Source organism: Mercenaria mercenaria, chromosome 10 (genome assembly GCF_021730395.1).
Source record: "Mercenaria mercenaria strain notata chromosome 10, MADL_Memer_1, whole genome shotgun sequence".
In the NCBI taxonomy this organism is placed as follows: Eukaryota; Metazoa; Mollusca; class Bivalvia; order Venerida; family Veneridae; genus Mercenaria; species Mercenaria mercenaria.
The window spans coordinates 38,942,634-38,969,887 of NC_069370.1; the positions used below are offsets into that span (position 1 = coordinate 38,942,634).

A 27,254-nucleotide genomic window follows, 5' to 3' on the forward strand; every position below is an offset into this window, starting at 1 on the left:
AACAAGAAAGGAACTTCTGAGAGAAGACCAATCAAAAGTGAAGTTGTGCATGTCATTGCCAATAATAACTGTTCTTTTGAAAATTATTTTTGATGAAATTATTACCTTTTTAATGAGTTTAAATTATGAAATATGGACAAAACATCTTAGCATTAAAATCATGTTTTATCCACATTAAATGAGCTGTGCCATGAGAAAACCAACATAGTGGGTATGCGACCAGCAAGGATCCAGACCAGCCTGCGCATCCGCGCAGTCTGGTCAGGATCCATGCTGTTCGCTAACAGTTTCTCCAATTCCAATAGGCTTTAAAAGCGAACAGCATGGAGCCTGACCAGACTGCGCGGATGCGCAGGCTGGTCTGGATCCATGCTGTTCGCACACCAACTATGTTGGTTTTCTCATGGCACGGCTCAAATGTACATTTGAGATGTACATTTTTAATTAAACCCATCCTCCCACTTGTTAACTGCTTCATTGGTTGCTTTAATGGCTTTAGGGGAAAACAACTTTAAAGTTTCCACATTTATTTTGCACATAGCAGATGAATAATGTCACATTTCTGAAACAGTTATATATTTTAAAACTGACGTTTATTGGTTTTTATAGACTCTCTATGCCTTTAGCAATTTTCAAAGTAACGTGATAATTACGGAAGCAGTTGAAATCTACAGTAAATGTTATAAAAACTATGAATAGTTGACTGATGTTAGTTTCACTCAATCTAAACATTTCAGTTTTAACTTTTTAAGTAGGCATCAAGTACACATGACTACTTTACAGTAATAGTTAAGTTAATCTATCATAATCATAAACCTGACAAAGGTTTACTCCAAGTTTTTTCGACTAGTTAACCTTTAGCTTACTAAATTTCTAAAATGGACTGGTCCGTCATGTAAACAGGGCAGTACCATACATTATTCGAAGGGATGTTCACTGAAAACTTACTGACTGAATAGCCAACAGTGTAGACCAAGATCATATGTAGTGGCAAGGGAGTACAATGGGATTACCCCTGAAGAATGGGGTAGGGGACATGCTTTACCCTGACCACACACTTTTTGGTCCCTTGGAAGTGGCATAAAATAATTTGACAGTCTGTCCATCCATCCCCTAGGTTTGTGATTGGTAACTAAAGAAAGCTTCAGTGCAGAAAACTAAGACTTGATATGCAGGTTGTCTGGTTGCTCAGAGGTTAAGGTGACCTTGTGCTGAAAATTGGTTTCGGATTAATATTGAAGAACCCTTTGGCCTACCGTCATCAGACTTCATTTGTTGATAGTTAGTAGATGACCCCTATTGTTTTGGCATCAGTAGATCAAAGGTCACAGTCCAGTAAGCTTTAGTCAGACTGAAAATGGCTACAGCTCAATAACTAAAGGAGTCTTTGGTTTACAGTAACTGTGAAATCATAAATGTCCGTGGGAAACTAATTTTTGTGAAATTCGTGGTTGAGTCAAACCACGAAATTTAATCACAATGAATAAGTAAAATTCCCATTAATTTTATGTTCAAAATTTGAAATCCATGAATTCAAATCCCCTAGAAATGGCCGTTTTGACCAAACCCACAAAATTAAATAATTTTACGGTACACTTCATTTTTTGATTGCCTGTGTTAGAAAGGTCAGTAGATAACCCCCTATTACTTTTAAGTAAATAGGTCAAAGGTCAAGGTCATTTTACTGAAAATTGTGTTAGCTCCAAAACTGAGAATGCTTTGGACTACAACCATCACACTTCATTGTTTGATTTGTTGTAGACAGTAGATGAACCCTGTTATTTAAAGGGTCAGTAGATCAGAGGTCAAGGTCACATTGACCATAACACTTAAGAGTTTCAGCTCAGTAACTCAGTAGTCAAGCTTACAGGATGATTGCTTGTGGTGAGAATATGACTCTTATATTGTTGTGGGAGGGGGTTTAATAAGGTCAAAGGTCATGATAATAATGTTGCTGTTGAAAATGTGACAGGATACTATGGGGGCATACATGTTTTAGAAACAGTTCTTCATTTATTCAAACATTTTCTAGAAGAAAAATTGACAAAGTTGGCAGTTTAGCCCCAGTTGCCACCCTCCACTCTAGTCTCAGCTTTGAAGAAGCTTAATACTACACTAAAGAATCACATGTGAATCATGATATATGTCACTTAGTTCAGGATGATTACATGTGGATTGTCATTTGCCAAAGAGAAGTTTTTCAGGGCTGACAAGCACACACTCACTTTCAGGATGCAATGATTGTTTCTTGAAACAGACTTGCAGCATGTTTTATTTACATAGAGGAAATAATCTGCAGTCCATTTTTGAAAATTAGAATATTTTAAGTTTCCATTTATTTATCATTTTGCAGTTATGCTTTGCATACAAAGGATTTCTACAGAATCATATCCGACTGACCTTCTCATATAAGGCATCGATTGGTTCTCCAACAGTTTCAGAGACTCGTTACTTTCCCTACAGCTTCAAAACTGACTCCAGCACTGAGTAAGTAAAATGTTATAAAAATTATTCAAAAGATGACTTCTTTATATTTAAATGGCTGGTTCCTATACAGTACTTGTTCACTGGACTTGAGTCAAAATTTGAAACAATGCAGTTTTGAATTTTGTCATGTAATGAATTTTACTGTATTGATCGGTTCTAAGAATTTTGGAATGACGTAAAGAATATATAAAGATAAATGAGCTGCGCCACGAGAAAACTAGCATACCCTGAAATCCCGAAAATAAGCCGGTCTCAAAAATAGGCCACCAATTCACTACAGGCAAAAAGGGCTCATAAATTAGCTGCACTCAAAACTAAGCCGTCCACATTTTTATGCCCCCGAAGAGAGGCATATAGTTTTTGAACCGTCTGTCTGTCTGCCGGTCTGTCAGTTTGTCGGTCTGTCCGCAGTTTTCGTGTCCGGTCCATATCTTTGTCATCTTTGTCATCCATGGATGGATTTTCAAATAACTTGGCATGAATGTGTACCACAGTAAGACAACGTGTCGCACGCAAGACCCAGGTCCGTAGCTCAAAGGTCAAGGTCACACTTAGACGTTAAAGGTCATTTTTCATGATAGTGCATTGATGGGCCTGTCCGGTCCATATCTTTGTCATCCATGGATGGATTTTCAAGTAACTACGCATGAATGTGTGGCACAGTAAGACGACGTGTCGCGTGCAAGACCCAGGTCTGTAGCTCAAAGGTCAAGGTCACACTTAGACGTTAAATGTCATATTTCATGATAGTGCATTGATGGGCGTGTCCGGTCCATATGTTTGTCATTCATGCATGGATTTTAAAATTATTGGGCATGAATGTGTACCACAGTAAGACGACGTGTCGCGCGCAAGACCCAGGTCTGTAGCTCAAAGGTCAAGGTCACACTAAGACGTTAAAGGTCATATTTCATGATTGTGCATTGATGGGCGTGTCCGGTCCATATCTTTGTCATTCTTGCATGAATTTTAAAATAACTACGGATGAATGTGTGGCACAGTAAGACGACGTGTCGAGCGCAACACCCAGGTCCGTAGGTCAAAGGTCCTAAACTCTAACATCGGCCATAACTATTCATTCAAAGTGCCATCGGGGGCATGTGTAGTCCTATGGAGACAGCTCTTGTTCTATCAGAAATAGTATCAATGATGTTAGGACACCATACAAGACAACAAAAGCTACCTACCTGTACACAGACTTTGGAATAGAAACCGCTTAAAACAGTGCTGATTTTTAAAAACCTGAACAAATTAAAACTTTAAATGTATAGCACAAATGTGGTGTTTATCCCGTATTGTGTAAGTTATTCATACCCGTTGGGCGATTTAATCATAGGTGTATATTTTTGTTAGATCAGACAAAACTTTTAGAGGGTAATTGTCTGTTTGCGTCGGATTATTTTCATTCATTAAGTAATTGTAACAAAAGAGTTATGTCAGAAGTAATTACTGACGTCAGTGTTTTTACTAGAAGGAAAGAAATGTGACATACGTATTTACTCGAAAATACGCTGGTTTCAAACCATTAGCATTTTATTACAGAGTTATGGCCCTTGAAATAGCCATAATAGTGGATTTTTTGTTTGTGATGCTCATAGCTCAAAAAGTATATGGTATAGAATAATGAATCCTTTTCATAAATTTTTTTTTGAGGCTATACCCCATTAAGACTGCAAACATTTGAATTATTTCCCCTTATTTGTGACAAATGTACCAGTGGGGGGCACACCCTGTGTCCTACAGACTCATTCTAGTTTTATCAGTATTTGATTTTGAATATACATAGAACTTTAAAGTAAAAAAAAAATCACCCCTGACAACATTAATGGCAGCATGCTCATTGCTAAAGTAGTTTTTCTTTAATAAACTCTGAGAACAAAAAGAAAAACAGCCAAACAAAGACAATCAACATTTGACATTAAAACTACACACCTAAAGTCATATGAATTAAACTAGAGCTGCTTTTGAGAAAAGTGCATATCTCCCACAACTGCCTAATTATCTAAATAGTAAGTTGCTCTTTATGTACAGTTTACTCACTACAAATTAAAAATGCTGATTTTGGGAAATTCAAGGGCCATATTTCTGAAGTGCCTCGGGCGATTTGGCTATATATAGTTAATGAACTTGGCAGAGGAGTTATGGTAAAAAACATTTTGTTCAACTTTACTGAAGATCAGATGAGAACTAGCTGTTCGACTTAAGAGTGCGGACAAGAGTAAAAAGGGCGATTTTCGGTAATTCAAGAGCCATAATTCCAAAATATCCATGTTGATTTGGCTAGTTATCAAACTTGGCTGAGGACTTATTATAGTCAAACACAATTTGTCCAACCCTTACAGAAGAAAAAGGCCTGCTGCGTACTCTTGCTGTGTACATACAGCGTATATGATGCGTACATGATGTGTACTGAAATCAAGGGCTTTAAATAGTACGCAGGATATACACCGCACATACACCGATAGTACGTTTGTAGTACACTTTTGACATGCAAATGAGCTCTGCCGTGTACTACTTGCTGCGTACATGCTGTGGACTACATAGTACACAGGATGTACGCTGGAGGAATTAAGTATGCGGGAAATAGTACGCAGCATGTACGCGGCACATACACTTTTCACATGCAAATGAGCCTGCGGTGTACTACCCCTGCGGCGTACATGCTGTGTACTCCTGCGGCGTACATTCTGTGTACTCCTGGCCCGAGTCCTGCGGCGTACATGCTGTGTACTCCTGCTGCATACATGCTGTGTACTCTTGTAGCGAAACTGCTGTGATAATGTAAATTCCTTACCCCACCAACTTTCTTATGCAAATGCTGATCATTTGGACAGAAAAAAACAGAAAAAAGATAAGTGACATGCATCAATAAGTATTTACCCTTACCAAAATAATGTAGATTGATGTTATCAAATAAATTAGTATGCTTTTCTTCATCCACTTTTCAATGAAATAAATCAATTTTTGTAGCATGTAATTTGGTAAACATCTGAAGAAAATGGCGTAACTGTATCAAGGGGAAACAACTTTAATGCAACTAAATATAAGTGTTATAAATTTCGAAGTATCTGCGGTGTACATGCAGTGTACTATTTTCTTGTACAAGTCCCTCCTGCGTACATGCAGTGTACTCCTTAAATTTTCAGAGTCTGTGCTGCGTACTTCAAGTGTACTAGTGACCTCCTGCGTACATGCTGTGTACTCGTCGAAATAGTACACGGCATGTACGCGGCATGCGGTGTATGTAAAATGTACTCCTCTGGCGTACTACTGTGTTCGCGGCATATACACAGCAAATACGCAGCATGTACGCCACAGAGGCTTGCTTCTGTAAGGGAAGTTAAGTGAAGATAAGATGAGAAATGTTTAACTTAGAACGCAGACAAGAGTAAAAATGTTGATTATACTAGTTATCGAACTTGGCTGAAGACTTACGGTCAAACACATTTTGTTCAATGTTGGTGAAGATCGGATGAGAAATGTTGGTGTGGTGGGAAACATGATTATAATAACATGAAATGACCTCTTTCAACACTCAACTGTGAAAAACTAGTGACATCCTCTTTGGTTAAAATTTTAAACGTAATGCTAAGAGTTGGTTTTGCTTATTGACAAAAATACCAGTTTTATGTCTGGTGGCTTTCTGTACACGTTGATAGCTCGATAAGTATAAGCATTAGATTTTTTAGATATTTTGAAATTTCAAGGTACATAGGAAGGATTTTTTGTTGCTTTCTTCTTTTTAACTCCAATAACATTAGCTTAAGATCAATCTGCTTAAGTGCATAGGAGGAATAACAATTTTCAGAGCTTCTCGGTCTATACTCAACTTTCTAAAGTCCTCACACAAAAGTCTGTAATGACACACCTGAAATAAAGAAATTGCAGTATTAACATGACTGTATGTTTGTTGTTACAAACCATCAATACATGTCTAATATATAGTTTTCTGTTTACAAGACCTGAGTTTTGTGCTCTTCCAGTCGCGAAATCTGATGACCAAAAAAAAGCTCAATTTTCAAATCACTGCAGAAAATTTCCTGCAAATGATAGCACCAACTGCTACATGGTTACATACTCAAGGTCAAGGCTACTCAGCTAATTTTCTGTCAATAACTGAAACTCAATTCTTGCCACTGAAACTTCAATTCTAGCAATTAATATTATTTTAAAGTACAAATATGCACTTCACTCTGTCAGTTGCCTTATATTTGTAAATTTGACCCTGCATGGCGTATTCGACACTAACAGCTGCTGAAAACTGTTTACTACCTCCATATGTTCCATAACACTGAATTTTTATGAAATCATACCCCTTTATCAACTTTATGTAAGCTAATATCGTAGTACCCCTGAGTTATTGGAAAGGATTGACCCTTTACACACTTCATTGTTTACTGTGATGATCAGACATGCATGGCATGGGTTCCATAACTCCTTATTATATTTTTACAATATTATTCCCCTTTTCCACTTAGCAATTGTATCTCAGTACCCACTAATGAGAACAGATTGAAGCTTCACACACTTTTCCATTGTGATGACCTGACATGCATTGTACAGGTTGCAATTTTGTGAAAAATTATGTCCCTTTATAGCTCACCTGAGCAATGATCAGGTGAGTTTTTGTGACTGCTCGATGTCTGGCCTCCGTCTGTTGTCTGTTTAGACCAAATTTGAAAATTGGTCAACTGGGGTCAAAAACTAGGTCACTAGGTCAAATCAAAGAAAAAGCTTCTGTATGCAGAAGAAGCTGTATTTTTCAATTGATCTTCATGAATTTCGGTCAGAATGATGACTTAGATGAAATCTAGACCAAGATTGAAAATGGGTCATCTAGGGTCAAAAACTAGGTCACTAGGTCAAATCAAAGAAAAACCTTGTGTATGCAATAGAGGCTGTATTTTTCAACTGATCTTCAAGAAATTTTATCAGAATTATTACCTTGATGAAATCTAGGCCAAGTTTGAAATTGATTTATCTGGAGTCAAAAACTAGGTCACTAGGTCAAATCAAATAAAAAACCTTGTGAATGCGATAAAAGCTGTATTTTTGAATTGATCTTCATGAATTTTGGTCAGAATGATTGCCTTGATGAAGTCTAGGACAACTTTGAATATGGATCATCTTGGATCAAAAACTAGTTCACTAGGTCATATCAAAGAAAAAGTTTTGTGTATGCAATAGAGACTGCATTTTACACTGAATCTTCATGAAATTGATCAGAATGTTTGTCTGGATGAAATCTAGGTCAAGTTTGAATGTGGGTCATCTGGTGTCAAAAACTAGGTCACCCAGTCAAATTAAAGAAAAACTTGTGTACGCAGTAGGGGCTGCATTTTACAATGAATATTATTGAAATTTGGTCAGAACGATATCTTGACCTTGATGAAATCTAGGTCAAGGTCGAATATGGGTCACCTGGGGTCAAAAACTAGGTCACTAGGTCAGATCAAGGGAAAACCTTGTGTATGCAGTAGGGGCTATATTTTTTAGCTGATCTTCATGAAATTTTGTCAGAATGATGACCTTGATGAAATCTAGGTCAATTCTGAAAATGGATCATCTGGGGTTAAAAACTAGGTCACTAGGTCAGATCAAAGGAAAACCTTGTGTATGCAGTAGAGGCTGTATTTTTCAATTGATCTTCATGAAATTTGGTCAGAATGTTAGCCTTAACGAAATCTAGGCCAAGTTGGAATATGGGTCATCTGGGATAAAATACTAGGTCAGCAGGTCAAATCAAAGATATACTTGTTTGCACTCGAAGATTTTTGCTCCAATTTTAATGAAAATTGGTCAGAATATTTGTTTCCATGAAATCACTAGGTCAAACATGTTTACACTGATGAGGTATGCTTCTCAGGTGAGCAACCTAAGGCCATGTTGGCCCTCATGTTTACTTTTGTATTCATTCTTTTTAAATTTTCTTTAATGACAAGAACATTGAATATTTGGGCTCTTGTTTGATAGAAGCCTTGTATGATTGCAGATCAGTGACATGGTACTATACATGTATAGATGTATACGACAAGTTGAAAGCCATATATCCAAGCGTTATTCAACAAAGATTAGAAGAAGTTAGAGTATTCAGTCTAAGTGCAGACCAATCAGGCTATGTTGATGCTGTCGTCATTAGTCAGAAACCTACCACAGAGGACCCAGGTATGTAGATACAGGATGAAGTACTTCAAACTTTCGTATTTGATTTTAATCAAACTTGCACACAACTTGTATGGGCATAATATATAGGTTCATTTCGAAAATTGGCCAGATCCTATCATGGGTTCCAGAGTTATGAGTTATGGCCCCTTAAAGGGCCAAATTTGCCATTTTTGGCTTGTGAACATGAAAGAGACCACATTTTGCAGTCAGCTTTAATATCACTTGCACACAACTTGTATAGGCATAATATCTTGGTTCCTTAAAACTGGCCAGATCCCATCATGGGATGTAGAGTTATGGCCCTTGAAAGGCCAAAATTTGCTATTTTGGCTTGTGAACATGATAGAGACCACTTGAATCAAATTTGTTTACAACTTGTATTGGCATAATATTTCGGTTCATTTTGAAAACTGGCCAGATCCCATCATGTGTTGCAGAGTTATAGCTCCTTAATGGGCAAAAATTTGCCATTTTTGGCTTGTGAACATGCTAGACAACATTTTGCAATCAACTTTAATAAAACTTGCACACAATTTGTACTGGCATAATATCTCAGATCCTTTCAAAAACTGGCCAGATCCAATCATGGGTTGCAGACTTCTGGCCCCTTAAAGGGCCAAAATTTGCTATTTTGGCTTTTGCAGCCATATTATATAAGAGACTACAATTATGGTTTGATTTGATACAAACTTTCAAAATATCTTCAACAACAATAAATGTTTGTTTCCGTGATAAATCTGTCTGATCCAAGTTTGGTCATTTTTACCTTGTGAACATGATAGAAGAGACATTTTATATTTGATTTTAACCACACTTACACACAACTTAAGTCACAAAAAGATCTCAGTTCCTTTTGAAAACTGGCTCGATTCCATCATTGGTTCTAGAGTTACTGCCCCTGATAGGGGCAGAATTTTCTATTTTGGCCTTTGCAGCTGACTACAACTTAATGTCTTTGATATAACTCTGCACGTGAACCCTGACTATAGACCAGTGTAAATTATGCGACTTTTGTTTTCAAGTTAAGCATGTGTACAGTCTTTTTCTTCACTTCAAGAATAAACTGAATTTACTGTAAAATCATTTGATTTCGTGGGCATGAAATTTCGTGGTTTTGGTCAAAATGGTGAATTTGTGGATTTCAACTTTGGAATATAAAATGAATGGGAAATTTACTTATTCGTTGGGATTAAATTTCGTGGATTGACTCAATCACGAAATCCACGAAAATTAGTCCCCCACGAATATTAATGATTTCACAGTATGGTGTAAGTTTGTTTTTGTGCACCCCCCACCAGAAGTTTTACAGGTGCACTAACTTAATATTGCCGTTGTCCATCCGAATTTGTGTCATGATTTACCAGGCGTCATCAAACCTCACAAAATTGTCATTCAGCATGTTAAGTTGTGCACCCGGACCCAGTTGTTCGAAGCTTTAACCGGCTGTTAAACTAACCGCTGGTTAAATTATGATTCAAAACACTGATCTTGATGGGAGAAACTAGTATTATATTTTGATTTTATTGTAAAAAAATTTCAAAGTTCATAATTTTTATCACATACATTTGTTTTTCTTAGTCTTCTAAAATGTCGAAAAGTAACCCTAAAAGTTAATCAACCGTTAGCTTAATCGCCTGTTAAAGTTTCAAACAACTGGGCCCAGCTGTACTGTTTGGGATTTCACACAGCTAGACCAGGGTTATGGTCCTTGACAAAGTTAGAAATACACATGGAATATGCTTAAGAGTTTCTGTTGCATGTCTTATCTTAAAGTATAATTTCACCTAGAGTCATGAAACCATGTACAATGACAGGAATGGACACATGTCTAGTTTTAATTTTAAATTTTCTGCAGATCCTAGTAAGCAGAGGCGCCGTCCAGCTTTACCCAATGGAGCAGTGATCAGAGAAGCAAAAGTCAACCTGATTTCAGGCAAAAAATACAAAATCATTCTAAAACCCTTTGACTGTGGAACAGGATTTCCATTGTTTGGGATAGGAAATGGAATGGTATGATGTCTTTTGAGAATATTTTATTAAATAAATACATTCTGAATAAAGTTTAATTTCTTAGTCATTATTTTTTTATTCAAAAGTAACTTCTTGACTTGTTTTTACATATGATAATGTCTTTCAAGAAATAACAGCAGCTGATTTTTATATCAACTTGGATACTATAGGTTTGTTAATCTTTGCTTTGTTCATTGCTTTTAGCCAACCACTGGTCCCATTTTTACAAAATATTTTACAGTGTCAGCTGAGTTTGAGGTTGAAATTCTGATGATAGCAAATTTAAGCATGACCATCAATTGTGTGAATAGTCATTTGAAATAGTTGTTGACATAACATTTAAGTTAAACCACTGGTACTAGACCAGAAAGAAAATGCCACCATATATGTTATACCAAAGTTAATTTGAGCTTTAGCTTTTATATTTGGTTATTGTATTGTAACTGCCATATTCATGAAAGGTTAAAGGCTCTGACATTAGATATTATCTTATTGTATTGTCACTACAATATTCATGCAGGAGAAATGATTTATTTATTTTTTTTATTGTTTGTGGCTACAATATTTATAATGTTTTATCTCTTTATTGTGTGTATTTATATCTGTATTAATGGAAGACAAATGACTCAAATATAGTATTTTCATCACTGTTCTATAATCATTGCATATTTTTCTCTGAATACAGGTACAAAGTGGGGCATTGTCACAACCATCCTCCCCTGTCACTTTAACATTACACAATGGAAATGGTAAATTCATTGCAAAATCAGTGTCAACAGCCTCACCACCAACAACTGGTGAACTGGATTTACAGTTCAAGGGAGAAACAAAAACTAGTATGTACTTTCGCTGTATAATTTCATAGAAGAATCGAAACTAATAAATATGTATTAGCATTATATAATTTATGTGTGTGCAGTACTTAATGCAAAATTATTCCAGAATGAAAATAATGTTTACAAAAACACATGCTGCAGAAGTTTACGTAATTTTATTATCATGCGTAATATCAACATAAATACCATATATACCATTATAAATTTGAGTTACATGTTGAGCTCAGTTGTGATGAAAGCTTTCAGCTTATTGTAACCACTCTTGAGTCCGCTTCCCGAAAAAACCAGTACTGGTGTCATATGAGAAGTCATGGTCATGACCCCAGTGGGGCTCAAACCCACGACCCCTGGATCGAGTGGCCGACACCTTATCCACTAGACAACCGCTCTCCTTATTGCATTTTTAAATTGCTACAGCATACTCCCATAGAATAGACAATTTTATTGTTATATGCTGATTTGTCCCTTGAATTTTGAAAAATGTCTTTGAAAATTTCTGGGAAAGTCTTTGTATTATTTAGCCAGAAAGGAGTGCTGTTTGTTTTCAATTTATATGTCTTTTACTTACACATTTGCAACACACTATTTCAAGATGTAGAGAATACATTCTCCTTTGTAGAACTTAACATCTCTCTGGAGGCTTCAGACTTCGCTAAAGAACTACAGTCACTGTATGGAATTGGATCAGTGTTGGTTACAAAAGAAGGTGACTGCGCAAACTTTAACCTATCTATAACAATTCTTGATCATCCTGGAAACCAAGAAGAAATAAAGGTAAGATCATACCCTTGTTTTCCTTTGAGAATAAGGTCATTATGAAATGTTTGTTTGAAAGGTGAATTTTCAATTCATGAGGAGTAAGAAAGAAATTGATTTATTGATTAAAGAAATAATTCATAGCAAAAGAGTGTTTTAAGACTTATTTATGCATGATGGGCTGTTATACGTCGGGCGTAATAATTTCACGTGGGCACAGCCCTTTTGAAATTATTTGTATGAAGTATTACTGCCCAAGTGCATAAATAGTGTTAAAATATGGTTTTGGTATAAATTATTTTGATTCTAATATGCCCTAAATCTAAAAAAGTAGATAAATTATAGTAGTGCTCTTTCTCCGTTGCAACAAAAACATTGAAGTCACCGCACGTTAATGTGACGTCATTCTAGTGTAAGAGTGTTTTAACAGAGAAAAGCATACTGTAGAATCTGGTAAATAAGCGCATATTCGAATATAAGCGCATATCAAAAGTAAGCACATACGGCCTTACCGTTATTCCGTATGGGATAATAAGCGCATGTCATGCCCTTACCATATTTTTGTCACGAAAGTAGGCGCATATCAGATAACTGGTAAACAAACAACAGATGCAGCACAAAGACGTAATAAACGGTATTATACTGTGATAATTGTTTATCATAAATACAGACGACAAGTGTTCTTACCTGTTGAATAGCCGATAGGTGTTAAAAGATTTTAACGTCTGTTGTCTGATGAAACGATAATTGTTTACGATAATCATGCTTTTTGAATAGAAAATGTTTTCGGTAAATGAGGGTAAAAGTTTGAATAACAGATAAGTTGTTTGCGTTGTCACAACAGTTTGTCATTCTTTTGTAAAACTGTGAAAAGAATATGGATAAAATGTTACAATCTTAGTGTTGAACAATTATTGAATGGTCCGAGAGATTGAACATTATTTGCAAATTATGTATTCATTATGCTTTCATTATGTCTTGATAATGTATGCAATAAAAGGAAGTAGTTCACTGCGCACGTCCATGACCATGTTTTACTTTCGTTTTCTCAACCAAGGTAAGCACTGTCATTAGTCTTAATATATCAAAAATAGGCGCACACAGCTTGTCTATAAGCGCATATCAAATATAAACGCATAGTTTTGGCTTAAGTATAAGCGCATATCAAAAATAGGCGCATAAAAGTGTCACTAAAATTATTATAAGCGTATACGCTTATTTACCAGATTTTACAGTATTAGAATAAAAGATAAGAACTGCTATAAATCAAATAAATATGATTAGCAAATCGGATATAAAATCTCCAGCTGATATTATAATTTTAGTGACAGGGTGAGCTTTTGTGATCACCTTTCGTCCATCCGTCCGTCCGTCCACAGTTTCCTTGTGAACACGATAGAGACCACATTTTGTATTTGATTTTGATCAAACTTGCACTCTCAACTTGTATAAGCATAATATACCAGTTCTTTTCGAAAACTGGCCAGATCCCATCATGGGTTCCGGAGTTATGGCCCCTTAAGGGGCCAGAATTTGCTATTTTTGGCTTGTGAACACGATAGAGACAACATTTTGCAATCAACTTTTACCAGACTTGCACACGACTTATATTGGCATAATATCTCAGTTCCTTTCGAAAACTGGCCAAATCCCATCATGGGTTTCTGATGCATGATTACCTGCCTTGATTTTATTAAAAATGGATTTATCTCAGTAAGTTTTTTTAGGACTCATTTGAAATTTCATTATTGTCATTAGTTAGACTGAGACAAACAGGGTAGACAACTATGGGCTGATTTTATTTCAAATTACCTCCCTTTGTCTCAAACTAAAATGGGTGTATCTCAGTAACCAATGAAGATACTGATTTGAAATATCATTTATGCCATCAGATGGACTCGGACAATCAGGGTAGATAACTTTTGACTGAATTTATGACAAATTACCTCCCTTTATTTTATGTTAATGAATATACCTCAGCAGCATCTAATGAGATTAGTTTTAAATGTTATTTAAGTCTTCCAGGGTAAGGAATGATCATGCTAGTACAAGAATGCAGTATTTGAGTCAAGGACCCTCAAACTTGGTATGGTGATTGGCTATGACTAGTATGTGACCCATAGGTCAAAAGGGACTGTTACAAGAAAATATGTATCCTGATGATATTTAAAGTGTATGCCTATGTGATCTATGTCAAAACATGATCTTATCATTAAGAGCAATGGTACTCAGGTGAGCGATATAGGGCCATTATGGCCCTCTTGTTTATAAATATGACATTCCTGAGAGGGTGATATGAAAAATGTTCACCGCAAGATATATGAATATCGACTGAGGCGCCAGTCGAGGTCTATATTCATATTTCGATGGGTGAACATATTCATATCACCCTTTCAGGAATTGCATATTAATTTAATTATACCGACAATAAACAAAGGTCAAACATTTACTGAAAAATCACCATAATGATTTAAATGATTCATTTAACATTAAAAAGTAATAACTAACCAAATAATAAAGACAAATTTAAGGAGTACTAAGAAATTGTGGCGACTGCTGTGAAATAAGACTTTTTTAATAGATTTAGTTGAGGCGTACATTTCGCTGACCCCTACTATATGTTTATGCGCATCAAGGCTGAAATCTGCAGTAGTAACATTCGAAAAATGGAGAGAACTTTCTTATTTCTAAAAGAAACATAAGTTTGAGCACTCATTTTCTTAGTTAGATCATCTCCAATCTGATGGTGATAGTTTGATTCAATATGTGATAAAAAGTTGTTTTCGAAAGTTTTGGCATGTAAAACAAAATCATTAAACAAGGAAAAATCGAACCAGAAAAGGTAATTTAATCTTTAAGTATTTATAAGCGTCTCGTCTGAAAAATTATCGCCTCAGTCCTTTAATCAATGCAAAAGTATTAATTTCTCAATCTTGACCCATTGAGTTTTAGTGAACTAGTTTTGACTGTATATACCTTTTTATGCCCCCTGAGGTGGGCATATTAAAATCTCACTGTCCGGACGTCCAGGCATGTGTGTAAAGTCTTGTCCGGGCTGCAACTCTGCCATCCGTTAAGGGATTTTTAAATAACATAGCATAAATATTCACCGTAATGGGACAACATGTCATGCATAAGACTTGAAGATCCTGACCCTTAGCTCCAAGGTCAAGGTCACACTTAGAAATCAAAGGTTGAAGAGCCAGACCCTTAGCTCCAAGGTCAAGGTCACACTTAGAAATCAAAGGTTAACAGGGTCTATTTTGTGTTTGGTCCATAACTGTGCCATCCATGAAGGGATTTTGAAATTAATTGGCATAAATATTTACCATAATAAGTTGACTTGTCATGCACAAGATCAAGACTTCTAGCTCTAAGGTGAAGGTCACACTTAGATGTTAAAGGTTAACATGGTCTGTTTCTTGTCCAGTCCATAGCTCTGCCATCGATGAAGGGATTTTAAAATTACTTAATGCATAAATGTTACCTATATTGAGATGATGTGTCATGCCCAAAACCCTGACCCCTAGCTCAAAGGTCAAGGTCACACTTAGGAGTCAAAAGTTAACATGGTCTGTTTCTTGTACGGTCAATAACTACTATTTATCATGGGATTTTAAAATTACTTTGCACAAATGTTCCCAATAATGAATTGGCTTCAAGCAAGGTTACCTTTTGAGAACATTTTTTTTTTGTTTTTGTCTGGTCACCAAATGATTCATACCTAGATTATTCTGGCATATTTTGCACAGGTAACTGTAGCATTCTTGGGCACGCTTCAGGGGCATTTAATTTTCACTAATAGTGTCAGCTCTTGTTAATACTTTCTTTTCAGTTTTAAGTTCACAACCAAGCATGACTTAATATTTGATTCGTAATCCTTTTTAGCTCCACTTTTTGGAGAATAGGGGGGCTATTCTACTAGCCCCGGCGTTGGTGTTGGCGTCAGCATGACCTTTGTTTTTCTGTCATGTCTTTGTTACTATTGCTTATATCTTACTGTAACTTCACATAAACATTGTCCAGTATACAAACAAGGTATGTATAGGGTCTGAGCCCATTATACCCAAGGTCAAGGTCTTCAAGGTGTTATACTTAGGTTATTTTTAAGGTTAAAGTTTTTCGGCAACCTTTGTTTTTCTGTCATATCTTTGTTACTATTGCTTATATCTTACTGTAACTTCACATAAACATTGTCCAGTATACAAACAAAGTATGGGTAGGGGCTGGGCCCATTATACCCAAGGTCACCAAGGTGTTATACTTAGTTTATTTTTAAGGTAAAAGTTTTTTGTCAACTTTAGTTTTTCTGTTGTATCTTTGTTACTATTGCTTATCTTACTATAACTTTACATAAACATTGTCCAGCATACAAAGAAAGTATGTACAGGGGCTGGACCCATTATACCCAAGGTCAAGGCCACCAAGGTGTTATACTTAGGTTATTTTTAAGGTTAAAGTTTTTCGGCAACCTTTGCTTTTCTGTCATATCTTTGATACTTTTGCTTATATCTTACTGTAAGTTCACATAAACTTTGTCCAGCATACAAACAAGGTATGTGCAGGGGCTGGGCCCATTATACCCAAGGTCAAGGTCACAAAGTTGTTATACTTGGAATTATTTTCATGTTAAATTTTTTCAAAAGCTTCGTTTATAGACATATCTTTGGTACTTCAAAAGGTAATGACTTGAAATTAAATGTATTTCTTTATAATCATCATCTGCGTGTATGGTTACAAACCCCATAACTCTAATTGTATTTTTGACAGAGTTATGTCCCTTTTGTACTTGAAGTTTTTTGTAATCTTTGCTTTCTGGATAAAACTTTAATGCAATATAAGATAAAGACTTGAAACTTAAAATGTATCTTTATCATCATCATCATCATCTGCATGTGTGGTAACAATCCACATAACTCTGATTTGTATTTTTGACCAAATTATGCCCCTTTCATACTTAAATTTTTTAACAAACTTCGTTTTCTGGACATAACTTTGGTACTATATACACTCTAGTTATCGGTGAGAGGTTAATTTGATCAAGCTTAAAAGTTTATTTCTAGGACTGGTCTGTCTATTTATTGTCAGTATAATTTGACTGGATGGAGTATCCTGTCAAGTATTTATGGCATGAGGCATCCCTGCAAAGCTAGGCATTGTGCTCAAAATGACAATGCAACAAGTAGACACTATGATACACATATCATTGCATATAACAGAATGATATTGTGTAAAAGCATATGTTACTTTTCCACTGGTTCATCATTTTCTTCTTTGAACGTTTTGACATCCCCTTGAAATGTATGATGGTAAAATAATACGTCCAGACCGAGTTTATTTCTTCTGGTATCAAATTTTTAATTGTGAATGTGAAACATGTATTATGTAGTTTTATATCAATATATGAGCCATGCCATGAGAAAACCAACATGGTGCGTTTGAGACCAGCATGGATCCAGACCAGCCTGCGCATCTGCGCAGTCTGGTCAGGATCTAAACTGTTCACTTTCAAAGCCTATTGCAATTAGAGAAACCGTTAGGGAACAGCATTGATCCTGACCAGACTGTGGGGATGCGCAGGCTGGTCTGGATCCATGCTGATTACAAAGCCACTATGTTGGTTTTCTCATGGTAAGGCTCATTTATATTAATTGTAACATATTCGGTATTTCCTACAGATTACTAAAAGCAGTTTAAGTGGTAGTCAGCCAGCAGCCAGTATTCTAACAGCTGTAGATGGTGGTCTGTTTTATGACCCGATACCAGGTGGTATAGTAAAGACTGTAGAGAGTACTACGCAGGTGCGCCTGTACATCAATGACATCCTCACAAGTTGTGAAACTAACTGTTCCTTCCAATGGCTTACTTCAAAGACACCAAATGTCACCGCTGTGACACCAGCAACAGGTATTCCAGACAATAATTTTTTGAGCTTTTTGTTAAATAAGTTATATTAACACCCCCATAATATCACAAGTCGTAACACAGATTTTATATTCAAAAATAGGTAAAATAGCATTTAAAACACTCCAGCAATAATAAGGTATAGTGCTGAGTCTGCTGACTTTCCAGCTATTAACCCTTTTTATACACCCGTTTGAAGTATTTTTTGCGGGTGGGTGGGTGGCATCCACAGAATTTGTCCAGAGCATATCTTCTTCATGCATGGAGGGATTTTAATGAAACTTGGCACAATTGTTCACCATCATGAGATGGAGTGTTATGCGCAAAAACCAGGTCCCTAGGTGTCTTAAGGTCAAGGTCACAGAGGTCAATGGTCAAATTCAAGAATGACTTTGTCTGGAGCATAACTTCTTCATGCATGGAGGGATTTTGATGTAACTTGGCACAATAGTTCACCAGTATTAGATGGAGTGTCATGCGCAAGAACCAGGTCCTTAATCCTTCAAGAAATTAAAAATCCAAACTGGTAATAATTTGTTATTAAGAAATACAGGAAAGTTTCATCAGTATCTACAGTCTAGCTTCTTAGGTTCTGTTTAAATCTAAAACATCTGACTATATATTGTATCATGGAAGATTCCAGAATTTTCATGTAACACTAAGAATAAAAAGAACATTCTGGAAAAATCAAGGACTATCTTTTTCTAAAAATAACTGAAATATACTACTAAAATTTATCAATGATTAATACAGAACACAATAGAATATTCTGGATTAAAGTAAAATGTTATAGTAAATACAGAATGATGTCTTAAAACAAGGTCAGTAAACAATGTTTTACCTCCGGGGAAAAAAACATATACATAACACCTCCATTTATATTATTTGATTTTGATGCGACTGCTTCTTTTGAAAGATCAATGCCAAGTGAAATTCTACATTTCAGAAATTGTTTAACCTTTAGCCTGCTTACGGCAAGTGATTTTGCCGTTGTGACCAGTTCAGACCAAGATCAGCCCGCATATCTGTGCAGGCTGATCATTGTCTGCACTGTTCGCTGGTCAGTCAGTTAATTTTCATTTAAGGATCCTTTGAAAAATAAATGGTATGACCCAAATTGATTGATGGACCAGTCCATTTTAAAATTTAAACATGCTAAAGGTTAAAGTACTTCTTTTTTGCAGGAACCTCTGCTCTCAGCACATCTATTGTCATTACTGGGACTGGCTTTAACAATACAGACATAACTAAGAATACAGTTACAATTGGAAATGTAATCTGCGCAGTTACTGCTTCTACAGCCACTACTATTACATGTGATGTTGGTAATGGTCCGGTTGGAAGTCATAAAATTATGGTAAATGTTGATGGTAAAGGTTTTGCCAGACACCCCAATGGAGATGTGATGTTTGCGTATACAGCCGAAATCACTGGTATTTCCCCTACATCAGGTAGTCTTGGAGGTATGTGTGTCTAACTGTATCTTCAAATCAAAATTCCTTGTAAGACTGAATAATTCTGCGTTTAGTGTGTGAACAATTGGTTTTATCAAACTGATATTGATTATTCTGCATATGTGGTGGATATTTTCACGTACACTCAGAATGTTTGAGCCACCTTTTCCATAACAATGTTTTTTGTCGAGTCCGCTTGCGGAAGCGAAAACATAGTAACTGTTGTCCAAGTGGATGTTTGGTGTATGCATGTCTGTCAGACAGCGGGTCTGTCCAGATTTGTTTGTCAGGACCATAACTTTGACATGCTTTGAGCAATCTCCTTTATATTTGGCATGAATGTTAACCTCCTAGTAGGAGGAGACAACTCTATCAAATATTTTGACTGAATTATGGCCCCTTTTCGACTTAGAATATGCTTATTGTAATGTTAAAGTTTGCATACCACCCCAAATATTTTCAAAGTCCATTGAGATATTGCTTTGATATTTTGCATACTTGTTTACCATCATGACCCCAGTCTGTAAAAAGGAGGAGGCAACTCTGTCAAGCATTTTGACTGAATTGTTGCCCCTTTTCGACTTAGAATATGCTTATTGTAATGTTAAAGTTTTACTCATAGCTTATATATTATACTATCAAGCACTGAGAATAGTCGAGTGCGCTGTCCACTGACAGCTCTTGTTTCACTAATTGTCAGCTATTATTGACTAAATACTTAAGATTCATATGCATGTATGAATAAGCTAAATGCAATTATGATTAGCTATATTGCAGTCACAACACTTGAGCAATAATTTCAGTTGTTTGTAAACCTATTTATAGTTGCTATTGGTAACCCGTATGGTCTTCTCCAGAAAGCTGTTAATAATGGGATGATAGTGAAAGATGTAGAAGATGTTCGAGTTCCAGAAGTTTCCCGGATTCTTAAGCATGCCAGGTGTGAAGCACCCATACATGGGACTCTTAATATCCCATTGTTAGAAATCTTTAATTGGAGGAGCCAGGGACTTGAACTAACAACACCTGGTTTTGTAGTCAGTGCTACCACTAGACCACTGCGTTGGCTCTTAAGTATTCAAATCATTGACAGAATATGATTAAAACATTTTATCTATATATGAGTCGTGCCATGGGAAAACCAACATAGTGGCTTTGCGACCAGCATGGATCCAGACCAGCCTGCACATCCGCGCAGTCTGGTCAGGATCCATGCTGTCCTCTAACGGTTTCTCTAATTGCAGTAGGCTTTAAAAGTGAACAGCATGGATTCTGACCAGACTGCGTGGATGCGCAGGCTGGTCTGGATCCATGCTGGTCGCAAGCCCACTATGTTGGTTTTCTCATGGCGCAGCTCATATACATTTTGTTCAAGCATAGTAATTATCTTTTTTGCTTTACTAGGAGGTGTTAACCTTACAATTTCTGGCTATGGTTTCAAGAGTGGATCTACTGTAACAATCAGTTCAGCAGACTGTACCGTGCTCAGTATTGAGCCAAGTGAGATTGTATGCATTGTTCCTCCAAAGGTGAGACCATACTCTGGAGTTATATAAGTCATTAGTCATTAGTGACAATGTGAGCTTTTGTGATCGTCCTTTGTCTGTCATCCATTCGTCCATCATCTGTCTGTTCACATTTTCTTGTGAACAGGATAGAGAGCACATTTTGCAATTAATTTTAATCAAAGGTGCACACAACTTATATTGGCATAATATCTCGGTTCCTTTCAAAAACTGGCCATATCCCATCATGGGTTCCAGACTTTAAATTTTATAATGGCCTCTTATAGGGCCAAAATATGCTATTTTGGCTTGTAAACAGGATAGAGACCACATAATGCAGTAAGTTTTATTCAAACTTGCACACAACTTGTATTGGCATAATATCTCAGTTCCTTTCGAAAACTGGCCAGATCCCATCATGGTTTCCAGATTAATGGCTCCTTAAAGGGCCAAAATTTGCTAGTTTGGCTTCTGCAGCCATGAAAAGACTTTATCTATGGTTTGATTTATACAAACTTGCAAAATATCTTTAAAAAAAAATAGAAGTTGGAGTTACGGGCCCTGGATGACCCTTGAAAGAGGCAAAATTTGTTAATTTTAACCTTGTGAACACAATAGAAATGACATTTTACATTTGATTTTAACACACTTACACACAACTTAAGTCACAATAAGATCTTGGTTTCTTTCAAAACCTGTTAGATTCCATGATGGGTTCTAGAGTTTATGCCCCTGAATGGGGCAACATTTTCTATTTTGGCCATTTCAGCCATATAGAGGTTTCATTTATGCTTTGATTTGATACAAACTTGCACAGAATGTTACTCTTGATGATCTATAAGCCAAGTTTGAGACTGGGTCATGTGGGGTCAACTAGGTCACCAGGTCAAATCAAAGGGAAAAGCTTTATAACACTCTTGAGGCCACACTTATGACCATAATTATAATCATGAAAATTGGTCAGAATGTTTATGTTGATGATTCCTAGGTCAGATTTGAAAGTGGGTCATGTGGGGTCAAAAACTTGGTCACCCACTCAAATCGAGAGGAAAAGTTTCTTAACACTCTTGAGCCACATTTATGACCATATCTTCATGAAACTTGGTCAGAATGTTTATCTTGGTGATTCCTATGCCAGCTTTAAAACTGGGTCATATGGGGTCAAAAACAAGGTCACCTGGTCAGATCAAAGGAAAAGCTTCACACTCTAGAGGCCACATTTATGACTCTTTCTTCATGAAACTTGGTAAGAATGTTTATCTTGAGTATTCCTAGGCAATTTTTGAAGCTGGGTCATGTGGGATCAAAAAGCTAGGTCACCACTCAAATCAAAGGAAAAGCTATTTAACACTGTAGAGGCCAAATTTATGACCTTCCTTATGAAGTTTGGTAAGAATGCTTATCTTGATGATTCCTAGGTCAAGTTTGAAACTGGTTCATGTGGGGTCAAAAACTAGGTCACCACTCAATCAAAGGTAAAGCTTAATTGTTAACACTGTAGAGGCCACATTTATGACCCTATCTTCGTGAAACGTGGTCAAAATGTTTATCTTGATGATTCCAAGGCCAAGTTGAAGAGGTGAGAGAAAAAGGGTCATCATGACCCTCTTGTTTTTATAACCCTGCAACAAAACAGGGTATTTTTTGCAGGTAATATATTGGAATCACTTTGTCCTGTTTGTCTGTCTTTCTTTCTGATTATCCTTTCATTTGTCCTTCCTGACATTTTAAAGGTATTTTAAAAGTATTTTTGACACCACTGAAGTGAACTTAATAATTTGACACAATGATAATTTGCGATGAAAGTATCTGCAGGGCGATGTCACAACAGCATGACAAATAAAGGGCTCCAAAATTACATACTGTGAAATTATTGATGTATGTGTGGGACTAATTTTCATGGATTTCGTGGTTGAATCAATCCATGAAATTTAATCCCAATGAACATGTAAAATTCCCATTCATTTTACGTTCAAAAGTTGAAATCCAAGAATTCATATCCCCAAGAAATTGCTATTTTGACCAAAACCATGAAATTTTATACCCACGAAAATTACATGATTTTACAGTATTCATACTCACCAACACGAAACTCAACAGAAAAATTTGTCTTGGCCGTGATCTCTAAACCAGGGTTTTTTCTTTCTGATTTGGAAACATAGCCTATACCCCCAGTATTGGGAATTTTGACGCGTAAATGTTCCAAATTGGGAAATATTTTGTCCCATAGGATATAGTAAGGATGTGTTTAAGTACTTTCTCATACACTTGTTTCACATTGTACAACCACTTTAACATACTGCCATTATAATATTGTCCATAATTTGGTCAATGTTTGTGCAATTTTGATGAATTTTTATGCCCCCGAAGGGAGGCATATAGTTTTTGAACCGTCTGTCTGTCGGTCTGTCGGTCTGTCCGCATTTTTCGTGTCCGGTCCATATCTTTGTCATCGATGGATGGATTTTCAAATAACTTGGCATGAATGTGTACCACAGTAAGACGACGTGTCGCGCGCAAGACCCAGGTCCGTAGCTCAAAGGTCAAGGTCACACTTAGACATTAAAGGTTATTGCATTGATGGGCGTGTCCGGTCCATATCTTTGTCATCGATGGATGGATTTTCAAATAACTTGGCAGGAATGTGTACCACAGTAAGACGACGTGTCGCGCGCAAGACCCAGGTCCGTACCTCAAAGGTCAAGGTCACACTTAGACATTAAGGGATAGTGCATTGATGGGCGTGTCCGGTCCATATCTTTGTCATCGATGGATGGATTTTCAAATAACTTGGCATGAATGTGTACCACAGTAAGACGACGTGTCGCGCGCAAGACCCAGGTCCGTATCTCAAAGGTCAAGGTCACACTTAGACATTAAGGGATAGTGCATTGATGGGCGTGTTCGGTCCATATCTTTGTCATCGATGGATGGATTTTCAAATAACTTGGCATGAATGTGTACCACAGTAAGACGACGTGTCATGCGCAAGACCCAGGTCCGAAGCTCAAAGGTCAAGGTCACACTTAGATGTTAAAGGTCTTTTTTCATGTTAGTGCATTGATGGGCGTGTCCCGTCCATATCTTTGTCATTCATGCATGGATTTTAAAATAACTACGCATAAATGTGTGACACAGTAAGACGACGTGTCGCGCGCAAGACCCAGCACCGTAGGTCAAAGGTCCTAAACTCGAACATCGGCCATAACTATTCATTTAAAGTGCCATCGGGGGCATGTGTCATCCTATGGAGACAGCTCTTGTTTTTTCAGAATGTAGATTGGGAATTTTTGCATTCTTTTGGGAAAAATACAGACTTTTTGGCATTGGGAATAAAGCCGAATAACGGCTATAAAAACGGCCGGAAAAAAAACCCTGTAAACATCGATTTTTTTCGTAGAATGTATCGTATTTTTGTGTTTTCGCCCTGCTATTTTGACCAAAACCTTGAAATTTCATGCTCACGAAATTAAACGATTTTACAGTATTCATACCCACCAACACGAAACTCAACAGAAATATTTGTATTGTATGCGATCTCTAAACATTGATTTTTTTCGTAGAATGCAATGTATTTTTGTGTTTTCGCCCAGTCAACACAAAGACACAAGAACTATTTTTGTTATTCCCTGCTGTGAAGTGGAAAAGGGGAATATAGGGTTGATGTTTATACGTCTGTGTTCTTGAAAGTAAATACTGTTCTAGGCATAATTTCTAATCTTTTTCGGACGTAATTTTTGCTGAGCCCGCTTGCAGAAGCGAAGACATAGTTGTCCAAATGGCTGTTCTGTGCGTGTGTCAGTGTGTGTGTGCGTGTGTCCGGAATTGTTTGTCCGGACCATAACTTTGACATGCATAGAGCAATCTCGTTTATATTTGGCATGAATGTTAACCTCAGTGAGACGGAGTGTCGTGCGCAATCCGCAGGTTCCTATCTCAAAGGTCAAGCAGGGCTCGACACACGCTGGTCCGCTGGTCCGAGACCAGTGCTTTTCTGGGAGGACCACTAACTTCTCGTATCTGTGTGGTCCGATGGACCACCAAAAATTACAAGCAAGTCATTTTTAAAATAAATTAATAAACATTGAATTGTTCACGGTACCGAAGTACAGCAGTTTAAAAATAGAATTTGGTTTTCCCTGTGTGTTTTTTCTTGAAATTTGGAATGCCTGGATGTAATGGTGGTACTAAAACCTGGGAACGAAACACGGTAACTTATCTATCGGCTTGATGTATTCATTTACGACCTCACGGGAATACCTAGTCTGCAACTATTGTGATTGAGGTATCAGTACAGTATCCAGCGTTCGGTAGACCAGAGGTTCCGGATTTTGACCTGCGTAAACCGCAGACTTCTTATAATCAGTCATTTTTTGTTCTCTTATATTTGCTTCTAAATGTTTAATCATTTTATTGTTTCAAAACAAACTTTTATGTATGCATCTGTATTTATGACATACCTCAATTACTTGATTGAAATCAACTTAAACATCAACCTCCATGCAGGAATATTTTCAAACAATCATCCCTGCCTCCAAACAAATCACATAATGATGGTAAAACCATGTGATCCTAAAATGTTGACATGCTTGGCAAGACCTGGTAAATCAAATGCTTGTCATAATCTACAGGCAAATAGGCACATATGTCACAACCTTTAAGAACATAATGAAATTATTTAATATACCTACATTTTGCAGTATGCAATTTGTCAAATTCTTTGACTGTACTTACAATACTGTCAAATAATTTCTTAGTTTATATTTTTAGCAGATGCTCTTTTCAACACCAGAAAAAGAAGTAATTTTAGTATTACTGCATTAATTTTTACTTTTTTTGCTTGATTTTCAGGCATAATGTATAATATTTTAACCTATTGAGATACGAACTTTGTACAACAAAATTTAATATCACAGTCACACATACGGCGCAGGTAGCTACGTCTAGCTACGGATAAAAACGTAGTTATTCGTATCGATCCGTACCTGAGCCGTACGGATTGATACAGGTTACTTCTTTATGGTATGGCTCAGGTACGCATCGATACGGATTACTACGTTTCTATCCGTGGCCAGACGTAGCTATCCGCGCCGTATGTGTGACTGGGGTATAAAAAAGAATGAAAAATATAACTCGGCTGAATTTAAATTCATCCCAATTTATACATTATTGCAGTGTCTGCTTTACTGAAAGTAAAACTTAAGTATGATTATGAATACAGTGTGTACTAATATATATTCATCAGCATTGTCTACTATTAGTATCTTAAGTAACGCTCAGACATAATAATGCTCTATTCAGACTTCTTATAGTTCTTCATGATATATCTTCAGACATCTGAAGGAACACATGATGTTGTGGTAACCCAGGGATCAGTTACGCTAACCTACCAAAGTTACCAGTATTCAATCTCCAAGACAGCAGTAATTAGCAGCATTACACCATCAACAATTGGAGTACTTGGTAAGTTATCATGGTTGATTAAATGTTTCATTCCATTACATCAGCTTTTTTGCTCGCAGTTTTTGTTTTGCCCATCAAAGCGGTTTTGAACTATGTACTGGTCAATAACACAAAGTATTGACCTGTAATTTATATAAGGGTCATGTAATTATACACTTGCATATATTTCGTTTAGAAGTGGTTTGATGTTGCTTTTTATTGGGTCGACAAGTTTCTGGATGCTAGTGTGCACAGTCTTGCTATATGAAAGTGGAAATATTTTATTTTATACCACTCCTCATACACTTATCACAGACTAGTTTATTTTAAATACACCACTAATTGGCAGCCATAAAATCATGAAATATACTAAATAGTGAAAAAATAAATAAATTCATTTCTTCTATTAAATTGTAGAAAGGATTAATCACCAACTTGATTTGATAAAACGTCCTGTCCCTTGAAAAAGACAATTCACTTGAGTGGTATATTCACTTTGTTTACTTTTCTTGATATTGTTAGGCTAGAAGAGATTTGAGAAGAGTCAGATTTGTTATTGCCTGTAGCTGATATTGTCATTGTGGATTTAAATCCTGTCTCCTTGGAAATAATGATTTAATATCTTTTCACTAACAGTTACATATTGCAATGGTAGTTTCATCTAATCCTACAAGTACATGCATAGGCTATATACA

At 36.5% G+C, this 27,254-nt stretch overlaps 1 protein-coding gene across 2 annotated transcripts in view; it reads left to right on the forward strand.

Annotated features, from left to right (window-relative positions):
- Positions 1–27,254, forward strand: part of LOC123561853 (fibrocystin-L-like) — a 168,570-nt gene that overhangs the window by 48,945 nt on the left and 92,371 nt on the right. For both annotated transcript variants that reach the window (XM_045354507.2, XM_045354508.2), the window contains exons 19-27: positions 2,354–2,487; positions 8,480–8,652; positions 10,508–10,662; positions 11,348–11,498; positions 12,118–12,272; positions 17,933–18,161; positions 19,343–19,621; positions 21,017–21,141; positions 26,451–26,580. In XM_045354507.2, the coding sequence (XP_045210442.2) occupies positions 2,354–2,487; positions 8,480–8,652; positions 10,508–10,662; positions 11,348–11,498; positions 12,118–12,272; positions 17,933–18,161; positions 19,343–19,621; positions 21,017–21,141; positions 26,451–26,580 (1,531 nt within the window). The remainder of the gene's footprint in view (positions 1–2,353; positions 2,488–8,479; positions 8,653–10,507; positions 10,663–11,347; positions 11,499–12,117; positions 12,273–17,932; positions 18,162–19,342; positions 19,622–21,016; positions 21,142–26,450; positions 26,581–27,254) is intronic.